General features: G+C 38.3%; 1 protein-coding gene and 1 pseudogene across 3 annotated transcripts in view; both read right to left on the reverse strand.

Annotated features, from left to right (window-relative positions):
- Window positions 1-17,533, reverse strand: part of Scai (suppressor of cancer cell invasion) — a 152,127-nt gene that overhangs the window by 16,477 nt on the left and 118,117 nt on the right. For all 3 annotated transcript variants that reach the window (XM_010613523.3, XM_010613524.3, XM_010613525.3), the window contains 5 exons: window positions 16,826-16,927; window positions 16,469-16,570; window positions 15,676-15,754; window positions 13,908-14,007; window positions 10,074-10,155 (listed from right to left, as the gene is read on the reverse strand). In XM_010613523.3, coding sequence (XP_010611825.1) covers window positions 10,074-10,155; window positions 13,908-14,007; window positions 15,676-15,754; window positions 16,469-16,570; window positions 16,826-16,927 — 465 coding nt within the window. The remainder of the gene's footprint in view (window positions 1-10,073; window positions 10,156-13,907; window positions 14,008-15,675; window positions 15,755-16,468; window positions 16,571-16,825; window positions 16,928-17,533) is intronic.
- Window positions 2,253-5,421, reverse strand: LOC104854882 (annotated as a pseudogene).

Here is a 17,533-nt window from a genome sequence, read left to right on the forward strand (position 1 = left end):
GAGAGAGAGAGAGGGAGAGAGAGAGACAGGTCTGGCCTACAGATAATGTATTTTGAAATAGCATAGATATAGGAGGAATGGACTGAATCCAGTGGCTGCTAATGGTGAGACATCAGAGACATGAGGTGAAACCAGTAGAGGAGAAAACAGACTTCAGACAGGCAATCTAGCAACTTGAATGCACGTTTTGTTTCCTCACTTGGAAAACAGCATCTGCTCAAGAATCTAAGAGAAAACATACTGACATTTGAGTAGAATCCTGAAGGCTCTGTTCTTGGTATAATGATGAACCAGACCCAAAACATGACATCAGCTCTCTGTCTACAACCACTTTTCTGAACGGGGATCCAACTCGGGTCCTTGTGCTTGCGAGGCAGGCGGTAGCACCACTGAGCTAAATCCCTGGCCCTACAACCACTTCCCATGGGACTGCAAGGAAATTTACCTTGGTGCTGAGTTCAAGTGACACACTACACCTCATTCTACAAAAAATTGCTGTTGAGGTTATCACTGCAAGCTGGCTCTCCTTAAGATTTGCTGCTTAAATTTCCACCACCTAGGTGATCCCCAAAACAAGGTTCCAAATTAGTAGTGCCTTCAGGCATATGGCACAAGCAAATGTAAACACTCTTTGGAGTAAAATAACTTCATTTTAGGGCTTCCTGAACTTTGTACAATTTTTGTTGTTTATTTTTTCCTACAATTTTAAGGATAATGAGAGATAGAGCCAAGGTGGTCAAGTATATGGAGGAAGGCACAAAAATAACAATCTATGTCTTACAGAGCGAAATAGGATTTCAGGTTTAGGAAATATCAGAGAGATAATAAATAATAAATATGAATATTAAATTCAAAGAAATGAACAAGACTGAAAATAGGAAACCATAAAAAGTAACAGAATACTTGAAAAAGTACCACAGAACTGGTAGAAATGAAAAGTATAACCAACATAAAACTAAATAAATGGATTTAATAATATGGTAGACACACAATTTGTGAATTAAGGCTAAATCTGAAAAAAATATATAAATCTCAAGCACAAAAGCAAAATAATACAAAATATATTAAGAGGTTTTAAGATGTAGGAAACATAGTGTAAATGTCCAATACAGTTATTGATTGCAATGCTGGGAGAATCAAACCTAGGGCCTGCACAAGGTAGGCAAGGACTAATACAAACATTTAAGCTGAGTTCCAAAGGAAATGGGAGGGAGGGTTGAGTAGAGTCAGTATTTAAAGAGATAATGGCCAAGACTTTCCCACTAGTAAGAAAAAATTACAACCTAACAATTCATAGTTGAACAAACCCCAACAGGTTAAACCAGACCTAGTCCCAACACAGAAGAACTGCAGCACGCCAGAAGACCTTTCAATGCAGCAAGGAAGAAACAGAGTGAGGCTGACAGGGAGAAGAGTTCTTATGTAACTGGGTCTTACAGTAAGTGTCTTAACAGACTACAGCACTCTACACACATCAGATGCTTCAGGATGAGGCTGTTTAGACAAACATGCCTCTTTTGACAAATGTGTGAGTCATTCTCACTGGTAGAGATCCAGATATGTCAAAATATTTAAATGCTCAATAGGACTTTATTCTTCCAAGGAAAAGAAAGCAGAACTTAAAAAGCATTGCCCAAAATAACTATGGGAACTTTTCGTTAAGACCACACTACTACAGAAAAGGCCAGTCAACTTGTCTACTGTAACCCTACTAGAAATCCGAGAGAGAAATCCACGCTAATTCACAGATCTTGGCATTTGGATCATTCTGCTCTTCTGAAAGAGGTAGCATGAGCACCTTTTATCTCTTTAAATACTGACTAGCACTAGCTCCTTTTCTTCTAACTGTAGAAAAAGAATGGATTTTAGATAAGAAAGACAGGCTGGAAGCATTAGGAAATGTACTTAGTCACCATAAAGTTGGTTTTTCTTTTTTTTTTTTTTTGGTACTGGGGATTGAATTCAGGACGTTACACTTGCGAGGCAGGTGTGTTGCCACTGAGCTAAATCCTAAGCTCCCACCAAAGTATAAAACAAGGACACAGTGCCTTCAATTTAATCATTCAGCATATATTTATTTTTTCTAAGCAAAGTATTTATTGGTACATTTAAAATACACACACATACATAAAATGATAATACTCATCATAGTGAACTTGCACCTGCTCATATTTCCTCCCTTTTTTCCCATTCCCCCCATAAGAAAAAGCTTTGTGTCCCTTTTTCCATTTTTACTTTTTTTTTCTTGTCCCTTACTTCCTTTCTCTCTCCTCCTTCCTTGTTCCCCTTCCCATTTGAACAGTTTCTTCCCATTTCCCAACATTCATTTTTTTCTGGAGTAAAACAGAATCTCAGTGTTGTTTTAATTTGGATCTTTCAAATGACCAGTGATGTTGAACATTTTTTGATATGTTTATTGCTGTTTCTAATTCTTTGTCTGAGAAATGTCTATATTCATTTCAGATGCCCATTTTTGGACTGGGTCTCTGATTTTTTTTGAGTTTATATATTCTAGATATTAGTTCTTTGTCTGAGGAACAACTGGCAATCATTTTTTTCCAAACTGTGGGCTGTATCTTCGCTCTGTTGGTGGTTTCTCTTGCTGTGCAAAAGCTTTTTTTTTTAGTTTTTTGAGACAAGGTCTTGCTATTAGTTCAGGCTTGAACTCACTATTTAGCCCAGACTGGCCTCAAATTTGCAGTGATCCTCCTGCCTCAGCCTCCCGAGGGCTGGGATTACAGGCTTGCGCCTCATGGTGCGCAAAAGCTTTTTTTTTTTTTTTTTGAGACAGGGTCTCACTATGTAGTTGAGACTGACCTGGAACTCACTATGTAGCTCAGGCTGGTCTTGAACTCACAGCGATCCTCCTGCCTCAGCCTCCCGAGTGCTGGGATCACAGGCATGCACTACCACACCCGGCGCAAAAGCTTTTTAATGAGATGAGATCCCAGTTGTTGAGTCTTTGTGATAGTTCCTATACAACTGAGGTTTTGTTTATAAAGTCTTTGCCTACACCAGTGTCTTTGAGAGTTCTACCTATTCCATCTTCCAGCAGATTTACTGTTTCTGTTTTAATATTTAGATCTCTGAGCCATTTCGATCTCAGGTTAGTACATAATGAAATATATGCATCTGGTTCCAATCTTCGGCATGTGGAAAGTCAGTTTTTCCAGCACCATTTATTTAAGAAGCTATCTGTATTCCAGTGAAGGTGTTTGACTCCTTTGTCAAAGATAAGGTAGCTGAGTATGCCTGGAGTTGTTTCTGGATCTTCCAATCTGTTCCATTGATCCTCAGGTCTGTATTTTTGACAGTACCGTAATGTTTTTATCACAGTGGCTCTGTTGTTTAATTTCAAGTCAAGGATTGTGATGCCCCCTGCCTTGCCTTTGTTGTCGAATACTGCTTTAGGTATTCTGTGTCTCTTCTGGTTCCAAATGGATTTTCAGATAGTTTTTTCTAATTCTGTGAGATATGTTGTTGGAATTTTTACTGAGACTGTATTAAAACCGTATAACAATTTTGGAAGTATGGCCATTTCGCTATATTGGTTCTTCCTACCCAGGAACAAGGGGTCTTTCCATTTTCTGATACTCTCTTTGATCTCCTTTTTCAGAGTATTGTACTTTACCATGTAAATGTCTTTTACTTCCTGCGTTAGACTGATTCCTAGGTATTTCTTTTCTTTTTTTGATGCTATTGTGAAAAGTGTGGTTTTCCTAATTTCTCTCTCAGTGAGTTTGTTAATCATATTCATATATAGGAAAGGTACTGATTTTTGAGTTTGACTTTGTATCCAGCTATGCTACTAAATTTGGTTATTAAATCTAGAAATCTTTAGGACCAGGGATTTAGCTCAGTGGTTCCACTACCTGTCTTGCAAGCATAGGTTCAGGTTCCACTACCTAGCTTGAACTCCAGTACCAAAAAAAAAAAAAATCTAGAAGTCTTTTGGTGGAACGTTTGGGGTTTTCTATGTAGAGTATGAGGTCATCCTCAAATAATGAAAATTTAACTTCTTCCTTTCCCATCCTCATTCCTTTTATTTCTCATGTCTAATTGCGCTGATGTTTTCAAAACTATATGAAATAATTGTGATGACAGTGAACATCTTTGTGTTGTTCTTGATTTTTTTTTTAAATAGGGAATAAATTTTATTTTGGAAGATGGTGTTAAACAAAATTAAAGTTGCATACATAAGTAACATAACATCCTTAATTTGGTAGAAGTAAGACACATGTTCTTGCTTTCCTATATTCTGCTAAATCATTATACCTAAACTGTTTTATAAAACTGATATACTAAAATTTAACTTTACTGTTTTCACTTACGCTGATTCCAAACAAAACTTTTCAAAAGCTTCTTCAATCTCTGGGTCCATCTCATCAATATCATCCAAGTATGGTTCACCAGCCCCTGACAAATCTGTTCCATTTTCTTCATAACTTGGAAAAAACTCCTTTCTTTCAAGTAACTCTTGATATTTCTCTTAGTAATCTGGATCAGATGCAGTAAAAGGAACACCATCAGATGTATAAAATGTTGGTTCACTCATAAAATAGGATTATTTTCAGGTGCTGCTTCTCTGTATGTTGAAGTTGCATGGACTCTACCCCAATTACCTGACCGGAGTTCTGCAAGCTTCAAGAGCATCTGTTTTACATCTCTGCTGCAGTTTATGCCTATGACAACATTTTCAGTTCTCTGAATAATTGTTTCCATGTCAGTCTTTATTTTTTCTTTCCAAGCATCTTCCAAAACTGACACTGTCAACTTCAGTAGTTTTACTGCACAATTTAAGTTGTCATCCATTGGATTAGAGAAGAGAGCATTCAGCAATTCACACAGATCAACTTGAAGAATTATCTGCTCTTGTAACCTGTCCATTGGTTCCCTTGATCTCCAGGTTAAGATAAAAGTTCTCCCAGAAAGAGTACAAATGCATGAAATCATTTTCGAGTCACTTCATCCCCTTTTTCAGCTTGATCTTTAACTTCATATTCAGTCCGACATCTTTGAAGTAGCAATTGGCAGAAGTTGCCACTCTGTGGGCTAATTGTCAGATGATGGGACAGGTAATTACACAGGCAAGCTCCCATGTAAGAGAAATTTGGGATACATGTGGCTTGCTGATATATGAGTTCCACAAGTTCTTGCAAAGCATCATCTGTTGTAAACCAGCATTCAGGGTCTCTGAAAACTCTTCAATTTCAGTTTCAAAATTGCCAGGTAGTTGTGTAAGATGATTCAAAAACTCCTGAACTAATCTGACAGAGTAGGATAATCTTCACAACCATCCTCATAGGATTCTGCATAAGCAGAATAACTTGATGGGTAAAATTCGGGGTCACTGGCAGACAGCTTAGACATTAACACAGGAGCCACAGCCACTTGGGGCTTAGCCATTGCTGACTCTTGAGTTCTGCTAGGGGATTTTATCCTGTGAGCTAGGTGGAGCTCTCAGGGGCCTCATTTGTTCTGGGAGCACCCCAGGCCGGGAAGGCCGCTGAGAGGGGAGGGGGGCTCACTTTGGGCCCCTGGTGGCAGGGCTGTCCTGGGCTGACCACGGCCGCAGGTAAATCTGGGGCGGCAGCTTGTGCTCAGAGCGTCACACAGGCCCAGATCAGTTCGGGAGCCCCATGTTGTTCTTGATTGTAGAGTGAAAGCTTTCAGATTCTGCCTATTTAGGATGATGTTGGCTGTTGGTTTGTCATCGATGGCTTTTATCAGAGTGAAATTAAGACCATCTACTCCAATTTTCTGTAGGATTTTTATCACGAATGGGTGTCAGACCTTGTCAAATGTTTTTTCTGCTTCTACTGAGAGGATCATATGGTTTTTGTCATTGGCTCTGTTAATAGAGTGCTTTATAGTTATTGATTTGCATATGTTGAACCATCCCTGCATCCTTTGGATGAATCCTACTTGGTTATACACTATATATTTATGAAGGACTTTTTGGTTTTTGCCTTTTTTCTTGTGATGCTAGGGAATGAAACCAGGGCCTTGAGCATGCTAGGCAAGTGCACTACTACTGAGGAACATCCCCAGCACCCCCCTTTTTTGGGTACCAGGGATCGAACTTGGGTCCTTGAAATTGCAAGGCAGACAGCTGAACCACTGAGCTAAATCCCTGGCCAAACAAGCCCTTATTAAGTATCTGTAAGTGTGAGGTACTGTGCAGGCAGAGGGTAAGGTCTGCTCAGGCTGGGGAGACTGGCAATGCTGTCAATACCTAGAGGAGACAACGGGGACAAAGTTTTTAAAAAAACAAACAAATGAAAAAGAAAGGAAAGGAATAATACATCAAGGCAGGCATGGTACTGCATGCCTGTAACCCAGTACGCTGGGAGGCTAAGGAAGGAGGATCATGAGTTTGAGTTTGGATCCACCCTGGGTAACTTAGCAATTTAGTGAGATCCTACCTTAACAAAAAAAGGTAGGGGATGTAGTTCAGTGTGAAAGTCCTGGGTTTTAATACACACACACACACACACACACACCATATACATACAGCATGGTACTGCATGCCTGTAACCCAGTACGCTGGGAGGCTAAGGAAGGAGGATCATGAGTTTGAGTTTGGATCCACCCTGGGTAACTTAGCAATTTAGTGAGATCCTACCTTAACAAAAAAAGGTAGGGGATGTAGTTCAGTGTGAAAGTCCTGGGTTTTAATACACACACACACACACACACACACCATATACATACACAATCTTGGATGGGCGTGGTGGTGTACACCTGTAATCTAGCATTCTGCAGGCTTAGGCAGGATCATTGTGAGTTTGAGGCCAGCCTGGGCTACATAGTGAATTCAAAGTCAGCCTGAACTACAGTGAGACCCTGTCCCACAAAAAGAAAAAAAAAAGATGTCTTCATATGTTTTTGTGGAAAAAGTATGTTACCAGTAATTTTCATGTGGTACCACAGAGATCTTCAGGTGCAAACTGGATACATTAAGTCAAAGGAATTTTTTAAAAGACCAAATTGATCCGTGCCATGGTGGAATATGCCTATTGCACATGGGTTTGTCATTCATTTCTGGGGACAGTATGCTCTGTACAATTTAATCCTTCAGAAGAGTTATACTGCATGGCCCACCAGAAGTAGACAAATACAAATGACCCTTCCTATCACCCCACAGTTGTCCTGGCATCAGAACTGTAGATTATGGACTCAAATCATAATGTATAATTGAATAAGTAAATTTATAATTACACACAATAGTATTTTGAAGAATCGGTATCTAATATTCATTTTCTATGCAAACAGTGCTCTGGATATAACAGATATACAATGAATGACATTCTTCATAATATATAAAGTAACATACAATAATGTCCAATCAAGTTGAGAGAAATAAAATATATGCACACAAGGTCACACTATATATTTCACATGACCTAGGATATCAACATATTCTGTCCATCATCAAACACTAACAATGAGTCTTTTTCACTGATAAAGTCATGGAATGCTTCCTGTGAGCTCTGTGAAGATACACATTGACCACACTGTTCTGTCTTTGGAAGTTTAAGAAGGGCAATAAGCCTTTTCCTTCAGCAGCTTCTCATTCTCTCCCATCTCTCACTACAAGACATTCACAGGGCCAGGGATTTAGCTCAGTGGCACCGCACTTGCTTAGCAAATGCAAGATCCTGAGTTCAATCCCAGGTACCAAAAGAAAAAAAAAAAAAGAAATTCACAGGTTAAGAAAGTATACTAAGTACAGCTAATTTTTCTAAAAATCAAAACCTGTACTATTAAACCTGATAAAATGGGCAGCATGAAATATACTTAAAAATTTAAGGTGGGTTGGGTGTTCTTGGAATTCAGAATTAAATTAAATTAAATTAATTAATTAAAATAAAAAATATTTTGGGGCAAGGTCTTGCTAAATAGACCAGGTTGGTCTTGAATTCACTATGTAGCCCAGGCTTACCTTGAACTCATGATGGTTCTCCTGCCTCAGACTCGAGTGCTGTAATTACACGTAGGTGCCACCATGGCTGGCTGATGGTATAATTTTTTTAAATGAAACTAATTTTTAAAAATGAAAAACACATATATTTGTTCTCTTGGATACTGGACAAGTTAGCTATTTCCATTGTTCTCCTGAAATAAACTTACTAATAATTGCTTCTCCTTCTAATTGCAAATATGAATATCCACATCAGAAATAGCTTTAAGCAGTAAATCTGAGTACCTAGAATGTTTCTGAATGTATTTTTCACTCCTGAATCATTCTAACACAATACAAAGGACTCAAAGATTGTATTTTCATTTTCCTATAACTCTGGTTTGAATTTTACTATCTAACCTTAAGGTTTTGGCATTTGCTACTGTCATTCCCTTTAGAATCATTCAAAAGCACTGCTTCCATTGTAAAATATATAAAAGAGAATTCAAGTTAGAACTGTCACTCATTTCATGTATTCAGCATCATTTTTTTCACTGACATAATTTTTTAAAATTATGTGTACATGACATAACATTTTGACTCCTGTGCAGGCCGGGTGGATCTGCTACCTCCCACTGTGGGGCAGCCCGGGGCAACTCACTTGCACCAAGATGTCAGGTGGGCAAAAGTGCTGCATAGGCCCGGGCAGCCACAGCAAGGAAACATCTTTGATTTGGAGGGATTTAAAGGAAACTCATCTCTCTTGGGGAGGCCTAGAGAGAAAACTTATACTCAGCTTTGTCAGGTGTTTGTTAGGAATTTATCTGCTGATATTGCAGAGGATGAATTCAAAAGACTGATAAATATAAAAAACCAGGAGAGGCTTTTAACAATAAAGGCAAAGGATTTGCCTCTCACCATTCGGGAAATTGAGGTAGGAGGGTCCCTGTGAGTTCAAGGCCAGCCTGGGCCACAAGGCTAGCCTGAATTACACAGCAAGACCCTGTCTCAAGAAGGAAAGGAAGGAAGGAAGGAAGAAAGGCAGGCAGGCAGGTAGGTAGAAATGTAAAGAAATATAATTGAGACAAGAGAAGGAACAATGTAGAAGGGAGGAAGAGTTGATAATTCACCAACATGAGATGGAAGAACAAAGACGCCAAACAGGAAAGTTACAGCCGACGGTCTACATGGATCCAAGAGAGAGAGAAACAAGAATGGGTGGCAGAGGAGCAATGACCACGGAGATCCACAAAGCTCAAGAGGCCTGAAATTTCCACCTCTAGGTAGCGGCAGCAGCATAGGTTATGAAGCTTATCCTGTAATTCCACCAGAATTACATGAGTGGTTTCATGATGGAAAGCAACATGGTAAGAATGACTGATGTTGGCTGCTATTAGAATGAACAAGGTAGTTTGTTTTCAATACATCAACCCAGCATGAGCAAAAAAGGAAAGCCACGTGTTGTTAAACAGACAAAGTATCTGGGTGAGCTGTGTCTAGAAAACCAGTAAGTAAAGAGTACAAAACTTATTTGTCATTAATAAGGACATTTACAAATATGAAAGGAAAAAGGAATACTTGGTAATATTCAAAGACTATCACTGTGTAACATGGGCTACAAGTTTCACTTATGCTGGGTGTGGTGGCATACACCTACTAGCACTTGGGAGGCTCTCTGTGTGTTTGCCCCAGTCTGGGCTACATGGTGAGTTCAAGGCCAGTCTGAACTACATAGCTAGACTTTGTTGCAAAAAGAAAATATAAAACAAAAATGAAGTTTCACCTAAACTACAGTAGCTCATGTATAGAAGGGGAAAATGTTTGAAAACTAGAAAATAAAATTCTTCCATATGTTTCTACTTCTATAAAAAGAGTCTGTTCTGGGTCATGTAACAAAAATAAATCTCCCACCAAAGATCTTGGAAATTTTGAATTTTTTTTTTTTTGTCATAGGAGGATTTATTATTTTCCAGCAAGTATTCATTCATGCATTTTTTTTCTCATTTCTATTCCTAGCACCAGATTGTAACTGGCATGCACAACCTCAAAAGAAAAGAAACACTAAATACAAACTGTAAAATAAAGCAAAATAAAAGGCACACATTATGAGTGGGTACCCCTGGGGTGGCGCCAGGAAGTCCACACATGCACTGGCTCTCAGAGGACTCACCTTGTATGCAACGCTGTTGGAGGAATCCACAATGATAAACAGGGGCTTCCTTGTGAAAGGGTAGAGATCTCCAGGATGAAGGCTGGGGAAACAGCAACAACAACAATGAGGAATTATGTGACCATGGGGGTTAAAGTGTGAGAGATCTTATTCTTCAGTTTGGTCTACTCAGTTTCTTTCCATCAGATCACTGGAGAAAAACAAAGATTAATTAATTAAGCAAAGGACAAAAACATGACTCTATTCACTGGACCAGTCAAGATGATCTTAGTTAAAAACAGAAAGTTCAGAGACAATTGTTATTCAAGAATATGGATACGAGGGTGATCTGACTGCAACATCTATCAACCCACTGATCGCCAGGGCTGGTTCCACTGGTCTGGTTGGCTAGGCGGGTGTCCCCTTCTCCCTCACCCCTCCATGTTCATCCCTCCCAAATCTGCGCACTCCCTCGAAGAGGACAGCCATCCCCAATAGATGAGGACCATTTCCTTGGTCAAGGGTATATCAGTAGCTACATTCCTCTGCTAGAACCTCCAAACAAACAATCTCTCAAGAATGTATCAGAGAAGTCTATGTAGTTTAAAATGACTAAATGTCCAGCAAAAAAGCTCAGAAGTCAGAATGTAGCTGTATACTTCATATTTAAAAGTTCAAGGAATGTTGTGAAAATAAGATACAGCAACATACTTAGATCTATATATCAATGAGTCCTCATTTTCCAAACCTATTTTAAACATTTTAAACTTATTTCAAGCTATATGTTAATATTGTAGATAGGAGGAAAACAAGTTCTACTACCCTTTGTGTTTTCCTCTGGACTAGAATCAAAGTCACTCGGCTGATGTTAAACAGGTAAACTCACTGGTCCACAGTAGATCTACTGACCCCAAAGGCTAAGTTCAGGACCACGCATTTGAGAACCACTCTGTAGAAGGCCAGCATTTTGTTGTGCATGCACTTTCCCATGGCTTAGTGGACAATGTGTGTATGTGCAACTAATTTTTTTTTTTTTTTGAGACAGGGTCTTGAACTTGCTATATAGCCCATACTGCACCCAAACTCATAATCCTCTGTGCAGCTCTGTATTAATATTAATGTAAAATAAATATATTCATACACATACATTGTGCAGTAACCACCAGTGATCAAATTAATCAACACATGCACCTCCCCAAATACTTACCCTTTGTTTATGTGTTATGTGAAAATGCTTATTATAGCTGGTATCTAAACGTCCCCCAAAAGCCTCGCAATCATAGGTGGGGCTTTTTGGAGCTGGAGGGATTTTTGTGTAGCACTGAAATTAAGAATGTGTGGTACTGGGCTGGGGATGTAGTCCAGTGGCACTGTGCCTGCCTGGCAAGAACAAGGTCCTGAGTTTGATTCCCAGTACCGCAAAAACAAACGAACAGACAAACCATAAAAGAATGTATAGTACTAAATTAGCCCATTGATTGGAATTAGCATTACTTCTAGATGGCACCACCTAAAAGGCTGGTAGCCTGGATGGGATAAAAGAGAAAGGCAGAAGCCGGGCGTGGTGGTGCACACCTGTAATCCCAGCACTTGGGAGGCTGAGGCAGGAGGGTCACTTAGTTTGAGATCAGCCTGGGCTACACAGTGAGTTCCAGGGCAGTCTGAACTAGATAGTGAAACCTTGTCTCAAAAACCAAACCAAAAAAAGAAAAAAAAAAAAAGAGAGAGAGAGAAAAGCAGGCTGGATGCTTGTTCTTTCTGCCTTCTTCTGCATGCCACACCATGGATCGTTTCTCCTCTGTGATGCCCCTATACCACGCCACTCTGCCTTGGAAGCAGGCAAGTATGAACTGAAACTTCTACAAACTGTGAGTCAAAATAAACCTTTTCTTCATTATCTTACGGGTGTTGGATACTTTGTCTCAGCAATGAGAAAAGTAACTAAAGGGCCTGGGATTTAGCTCAGTGGCAATGTGGTGGCAAGGTCCAGCATTCGATCCCCAGTACCAAAAAACAAACAAACAAAAAACAAAACAACAACAACAACAACAAAAGAAAGTAACTAAGATATTGGTTTTAGCTAATTTCAAGTAAATAATATAATATTATTAATTATCATAATACTGTACTTTAGATCCTCAGAACTTATGCGTAACTTAAAGGTCCTATTCTTTGACCAAATCTTCCCATTTTCCCCAACCCCAGATCCTGGTAAGCACTCTGCACCCTGCTCTCAACACTTGTTATTTTTTTGTCTTTTAGATAACAGAAACTCTAATAGGCGAGAAGAAGTATGGTTTTAATTTGCATTTCCCTAATGATTAGTTCTGTTTAGCACCTTTTCATACATCTGTTGTGTATTTCTCTGAAAAACTTTTTTTTTTTTTTTTTAATAGGACCGGAGATCGAACTTGGGACGTAGTGTTTTTGAGGCAGGCAGTGGAACCACTGAGCTAAATCCTTGGCCCCTCATCTGTATTTCTAACAAATAATGTCAAGAACAGCACCAAAAAGTGGCTTAAAGGACCTGTAACTAGTATATGCAAAATCTGAAATATCTACCTGACCGGTCTCCCTTTCCTGTTCTTTAACATGAACAGTTGACTTTTTTTGTATGTGTGGTACTGGAGATTGTACTCAGGACCTTCTGCTTGCAAGGCAGGTGACAGAACCACTGAGCTAAACCCTGGTCCTAACAATTGACTTTTTTTTTTTTTTTTGGTACTGTTTTTTTTTTTGGTACCAGGGATTGAACTCAGGTCCTTGTGCTTGCAAGGCAGGCCACCGAACCGCTGAGCTAAATCCCCGGCCCAACAATGGACTTTTTAATGTAAACTATTATTAGATGTGGAATTTCAGTTAAGTTTATTTATCTCTATAATCAGATTGCGTTCTCTTTCAGCGAGATAAATTATACTGCCAATAATGGCAGAAACAGCAAAGGAATTGTGCTTAGAAGCAGAAGCAATTTCACAGATGAAATTCTATTTGAAATCATACAGCTAAGTTCATTTGTGCTATGTAAAGCCAAAGAATCTTACATTAAAAAGTTCACATTGGGATGAGCATGCGATTCAAATAGTAAAGCACTTGGCTAACATGTATGAGGCCCGAGGTTTGATCTACAGCCTACCACTATAAAAAAAAAAGTTCTCATTAATCTTAAAATGTATCATGACCTACCAGATTTATTTATGTATATATTTATTGTCTTTTTTTGTTTTGTTTTTAAGACAGGGTCTCACTATGTAGTTGACACTGACCTGGAACTCTCTATGTAGCCCAGGCTGGTCTTGAACTCACAGTGATCCTCCTGCCTCAGCCTCCTGAGTGCTGGGATTACAGGCTTTATTGTATTTTTCAACCAGATTACAGTTTTGCTCACTCTCATAACCTCAATGATTGAACAGTACCTTTGACTATAATGGATACTCAACAAAACAGGGCCTAAATATTGCTGGAACCCAAATAAATATTACTAATAGTAGTTTAAGGGAACCTTTCTAGTACCAGGAAAAAGTTCCCACTTAAATTAATATTGTAAAATAGAGAGCTAAAGTTTTTATAGTGAGAAGTGTCAAAATACATACCAATGCATTTCCTTCTGGGATTGATATTGTATTTTTCAACCAGATTACAGTTTTGCTCACTCTCATAACCTCAATGATTGAACAGTACCTTTGACTATAATGGATACTCAACAAAACAGGGCCTAAATATTGCTGGAACCCAAATAAATATTACTAATAGTAGTTTAAGGGAACCTTTCTAGTACCAGGAAAAAGTTCCCACTTAAATTAATATTGTAAAATAGAGAGCTAAAGTTTTTATAGTGAGAAGTGTCAAAATACATACCAATGCATTTCCTTCTGGGATTGATTTCGTTTGTGGATAGCATCTCCATTTATAATATCTCGGTTACTATTAGTAAGTACACCTCCAAAATCATAAGGACCTATAAAAACAAATGGGAGAATCCTAGACTTCAACTGGAGGGTAACTCTGATCTGATGTTTAGACACAAAAGTACTGTGGGACTCTCTCACTGGTACAGTGAAAGATAATTATAAAGCTATTTAAGTTATTTTAAAATTTAAATTTAATACAGTATTTAAATGATTTCAGCATGCTTCCTGTATCAACTTTTTTAAAAGTCATTTAAATATTCACTAGTGCTTCACACAGAATATAATGAGAAACAAAACAAGAACCTACCGCATCCCATTTAGGGATGGATGGAGATCATGCACCCAGATTAATGGAACAGAAATCTGGTATGTTCAAAATGACTTTTCCATTTCAAGCAAAATTTAAATCTCTGGTTTACCACCTTATTTTAAAAAGACAATCACATTGGGCCAGGGATTTAGCTCAGTGGCACTGCACCTGTCTCCCAAGTGCAAGATCCTGACTTCAATCCCCAGGATCACACACACACACACAAAGAGACAGTTGTAGATAGAAATCTTAATCTCTTAAAATAAATATAATTTTAAATGAAACCACTAATCATAAAATTTGGGGAGAGATTTGAATGGTATTTGAAAATGCTCATTGACAAAAACTTCCTTTTTACAAAAGATATTGCCAGATACCAGTGTGTGAAGAATCTATTATTATTGCTAGTATATCAGCCATTGTAGTTCTGGTTTGAAGTTAGCTGTTTCCCATGGTTATGTGAATTAGGCAACTCTTGTCTAAGTGGGACAGCAATTTGGCACATCTGACTAATTTCTCTTAAGGGATCATTCAGTTATTACCTATTATACTTTGAAAAAGTAAAATAAGAGGGCAATGTGCTAAGCAGAGACACAAAAACGATTTCACAGTGTATAACACATGGAAATAATTATTTATAAGAAAATTATTAGCTTTATTACACACTAAAAACTGTGTTAAATGTAAAAAAGGTATTATCTTCCTTTAAAATATCACTACAATGACAGAGACTATAGATTTATTCTGTTTTGTTTTTATTTTCCCATTTTAAGAGAATTTATAGGTCATGCAAGGAAGATGGCACAAGCATGCACTTTATAAAGGAATGCAGATTTCAACAAACAGATGAGCAGGAAAATGTCAAAAGTGTTAAGAAAAAAAATTTCCCCAAAGATTTAATTTGACTTATTTAAATCTAAGTTACTCATCTATTCTGACCAATTTCTGGACTCATACATTTTGGACAATATTAAGATTTTATTCTGAAACACCATCCCAATGTTCTACAGACTGAATCCAAACTCAAAACAACATCATAGCAAGGACTTGAACTTTCATAGTTACAAAAGTACACTGATTTCTACAAAGACGTAATACAATAAAGACTCGGAAAAATTTACTGATGTGAAATAAGTAATTAGGCTTGGTTATCCATCATTCTTTTCAACTTAAAACATCAAATTCCATGAATTTTCTAATAATCTGTGGGCCTCAAACTATAATATTTCAGTATGAAAAACAGACTGGGGTATTGGCAAGATTGTCAACTCAATAACAGACCAGGTTTTAAAATTGGAAGCCTTTGTAGAAAGCCTAAGATGTTCTGTGAGCAAAGAGCCACCGTCTTGTAGAAAACAGAAAAATTCAAGCCCTGCTCACAACAGGGAGCATTCCTTTATTGTACCTTCACTATCAGAACGACCTGTGGGGAAAACTCCAGTAGCTGACAGGTAGATCAGAAGCACACTATTAGCAGGCAGCTCCTGGAATTAAAGAAAATCACATATACAAAATAAAAAACAGGGAAAAACAGCAGTTTTATTTAAAGGTCAGGAGATTTAAAGTTGTGGGTGACACAAGAATTTAACATACTGTTGTTTTTCTGAGGGAAGAGTGCCCCTTGGTAGTTCTGACTTACAACTATTTGCACAGCAAAAGTTCTCTATTAATTTGTAATGTTCAAAGGCTGCCAAAAGCTGTAAAGATGTTCTCTGGTTCAAATCCCCAACATTTAGAGAATGTTCTCCGTAAACTTGAAATGGAGAACTAAACACCCAGATTATAGGTCTAAAAGACAAACCTCCCCTAAGCTTTGGGGAGAATGCACCTATTTCTCATCATGCTTTCAGATGATCAAGATGTTTCATAGAGCCGCCTGGATATACGACATGCTATGTACTCTTCTCTTGCTGTTCAGATCTGCATTGAGTGTTACATCTGAAGTAATTTAGTAATAAAAACCTGGAATAAGGAGAATGATAAATAATCAATATTCTCCTTAATTCATGGTAAGAATCATTTGCAACATCATAAGCAATTTTCATTTCAAAACTGCCATGTTAGGGTTATTTTGAGTGAAGGTATGTCTTCATTTTGTCTTCATTTCAAACTCTTAATTCAGATATTCAGAGAAGTGACTCAGATTTGTCTTAAAGCACACTTCCCCCACCTAGTAAGAAGTACTAGATCACTCATACCTTAAAAGATGCTGCTAAGAATGTGTAGAGTTGGCTGAAGGTTGGTTTGTAGAGCAGGTATTTATGGGGGTTTTCTCGTCTGGTAGGTTTATCAGCAGATTCCTATATTTATACACAAAAAACAATACACATACAAGCCATGTTTGACAGACGAATGACTAATGCCTACTTTCTTTTCCCTATCATGTATCCTTCTTTTCCTCAGCATTACTGAGATTATGCTTATTAATTTGTTCATATCCAGTCAGGAGTTCTTTGTACACATTTCCTAGCATTTGTTGAACAGCAAGCTGTACCCAGTAAGGATCAGAAGTAGCAAGACTGTCAGCACCTTATAAAATACAGGGAGTAGATCACCTGCATTCCTGGCTTGTTCATCTGAGAGGCTAAGTTCATTGGCTCCCTTTCCAGGGCTTGTAACATCCGGAACATGTCAACAGTTAGTTCACTGAACTTAACCTGCAAGAAAGACAAACCCGGCCATCAACTTAGTATGTACACCTGGTAATCTTAAATCACACGATTACTCTTTTTTTTTGGTACCGGGGATCTGGACCTTGCACTTTCAAGGCAGGCGGCAGAACCACTGAGATAATCTCCAGCCCATTACTCTTGACTCCTATGTATACTTAATGAGAGTGGAGATCCTATTTCTTAACACTGCCTTACAAATACTAAAACAAACAAACTAGAGAGGGAGAAAACTGTGTGGGGATACTCATATACATCTAGATTCTATAATTAACATTTTTTATGCTTCCTCAAATCTCTCCATCTATACTTATAATGATTCATCAATTTCCACCCTGACGCTACAGAACATGTAACACTGTATCCTTTCCTTTCTCTCTTCATGTCACGCCAGGAATTAGGGATTTAACCCTGGGCCTTTTCAATGAGCTACATACAGTTCTTGTTTCCCCCCCCCCCCGATTTCTTGTTTCCTTCTCTCCTCTCTCCCCACTCCCTTTCTCACTTTCTTTCTACTTCTCCCTGTCCCCATGCCTCCTCTCTCTCTCTCCTCTCTCTCTCTCTCTCTCTCTCTCTCTCTCTCTCTCTCTCTCT

The sequence above is a fragment of the Fukomys damarensis genome, unplaced genomic scaffold, assembly GCF_012274545.1.
Source record: "Fukomys damarensis isolate Sample0158 unplaced genomic scaffold, DMR_v1.0_HiC HiC_scaffold_36, whole genome shotgun sequence".
NCBI classification, from domain to species: Eukaryota; Metazoa; Chordata; class Mammalia; order Rodentia; family Bathyergidae; genus Fukomys; species Fukomys damarensis.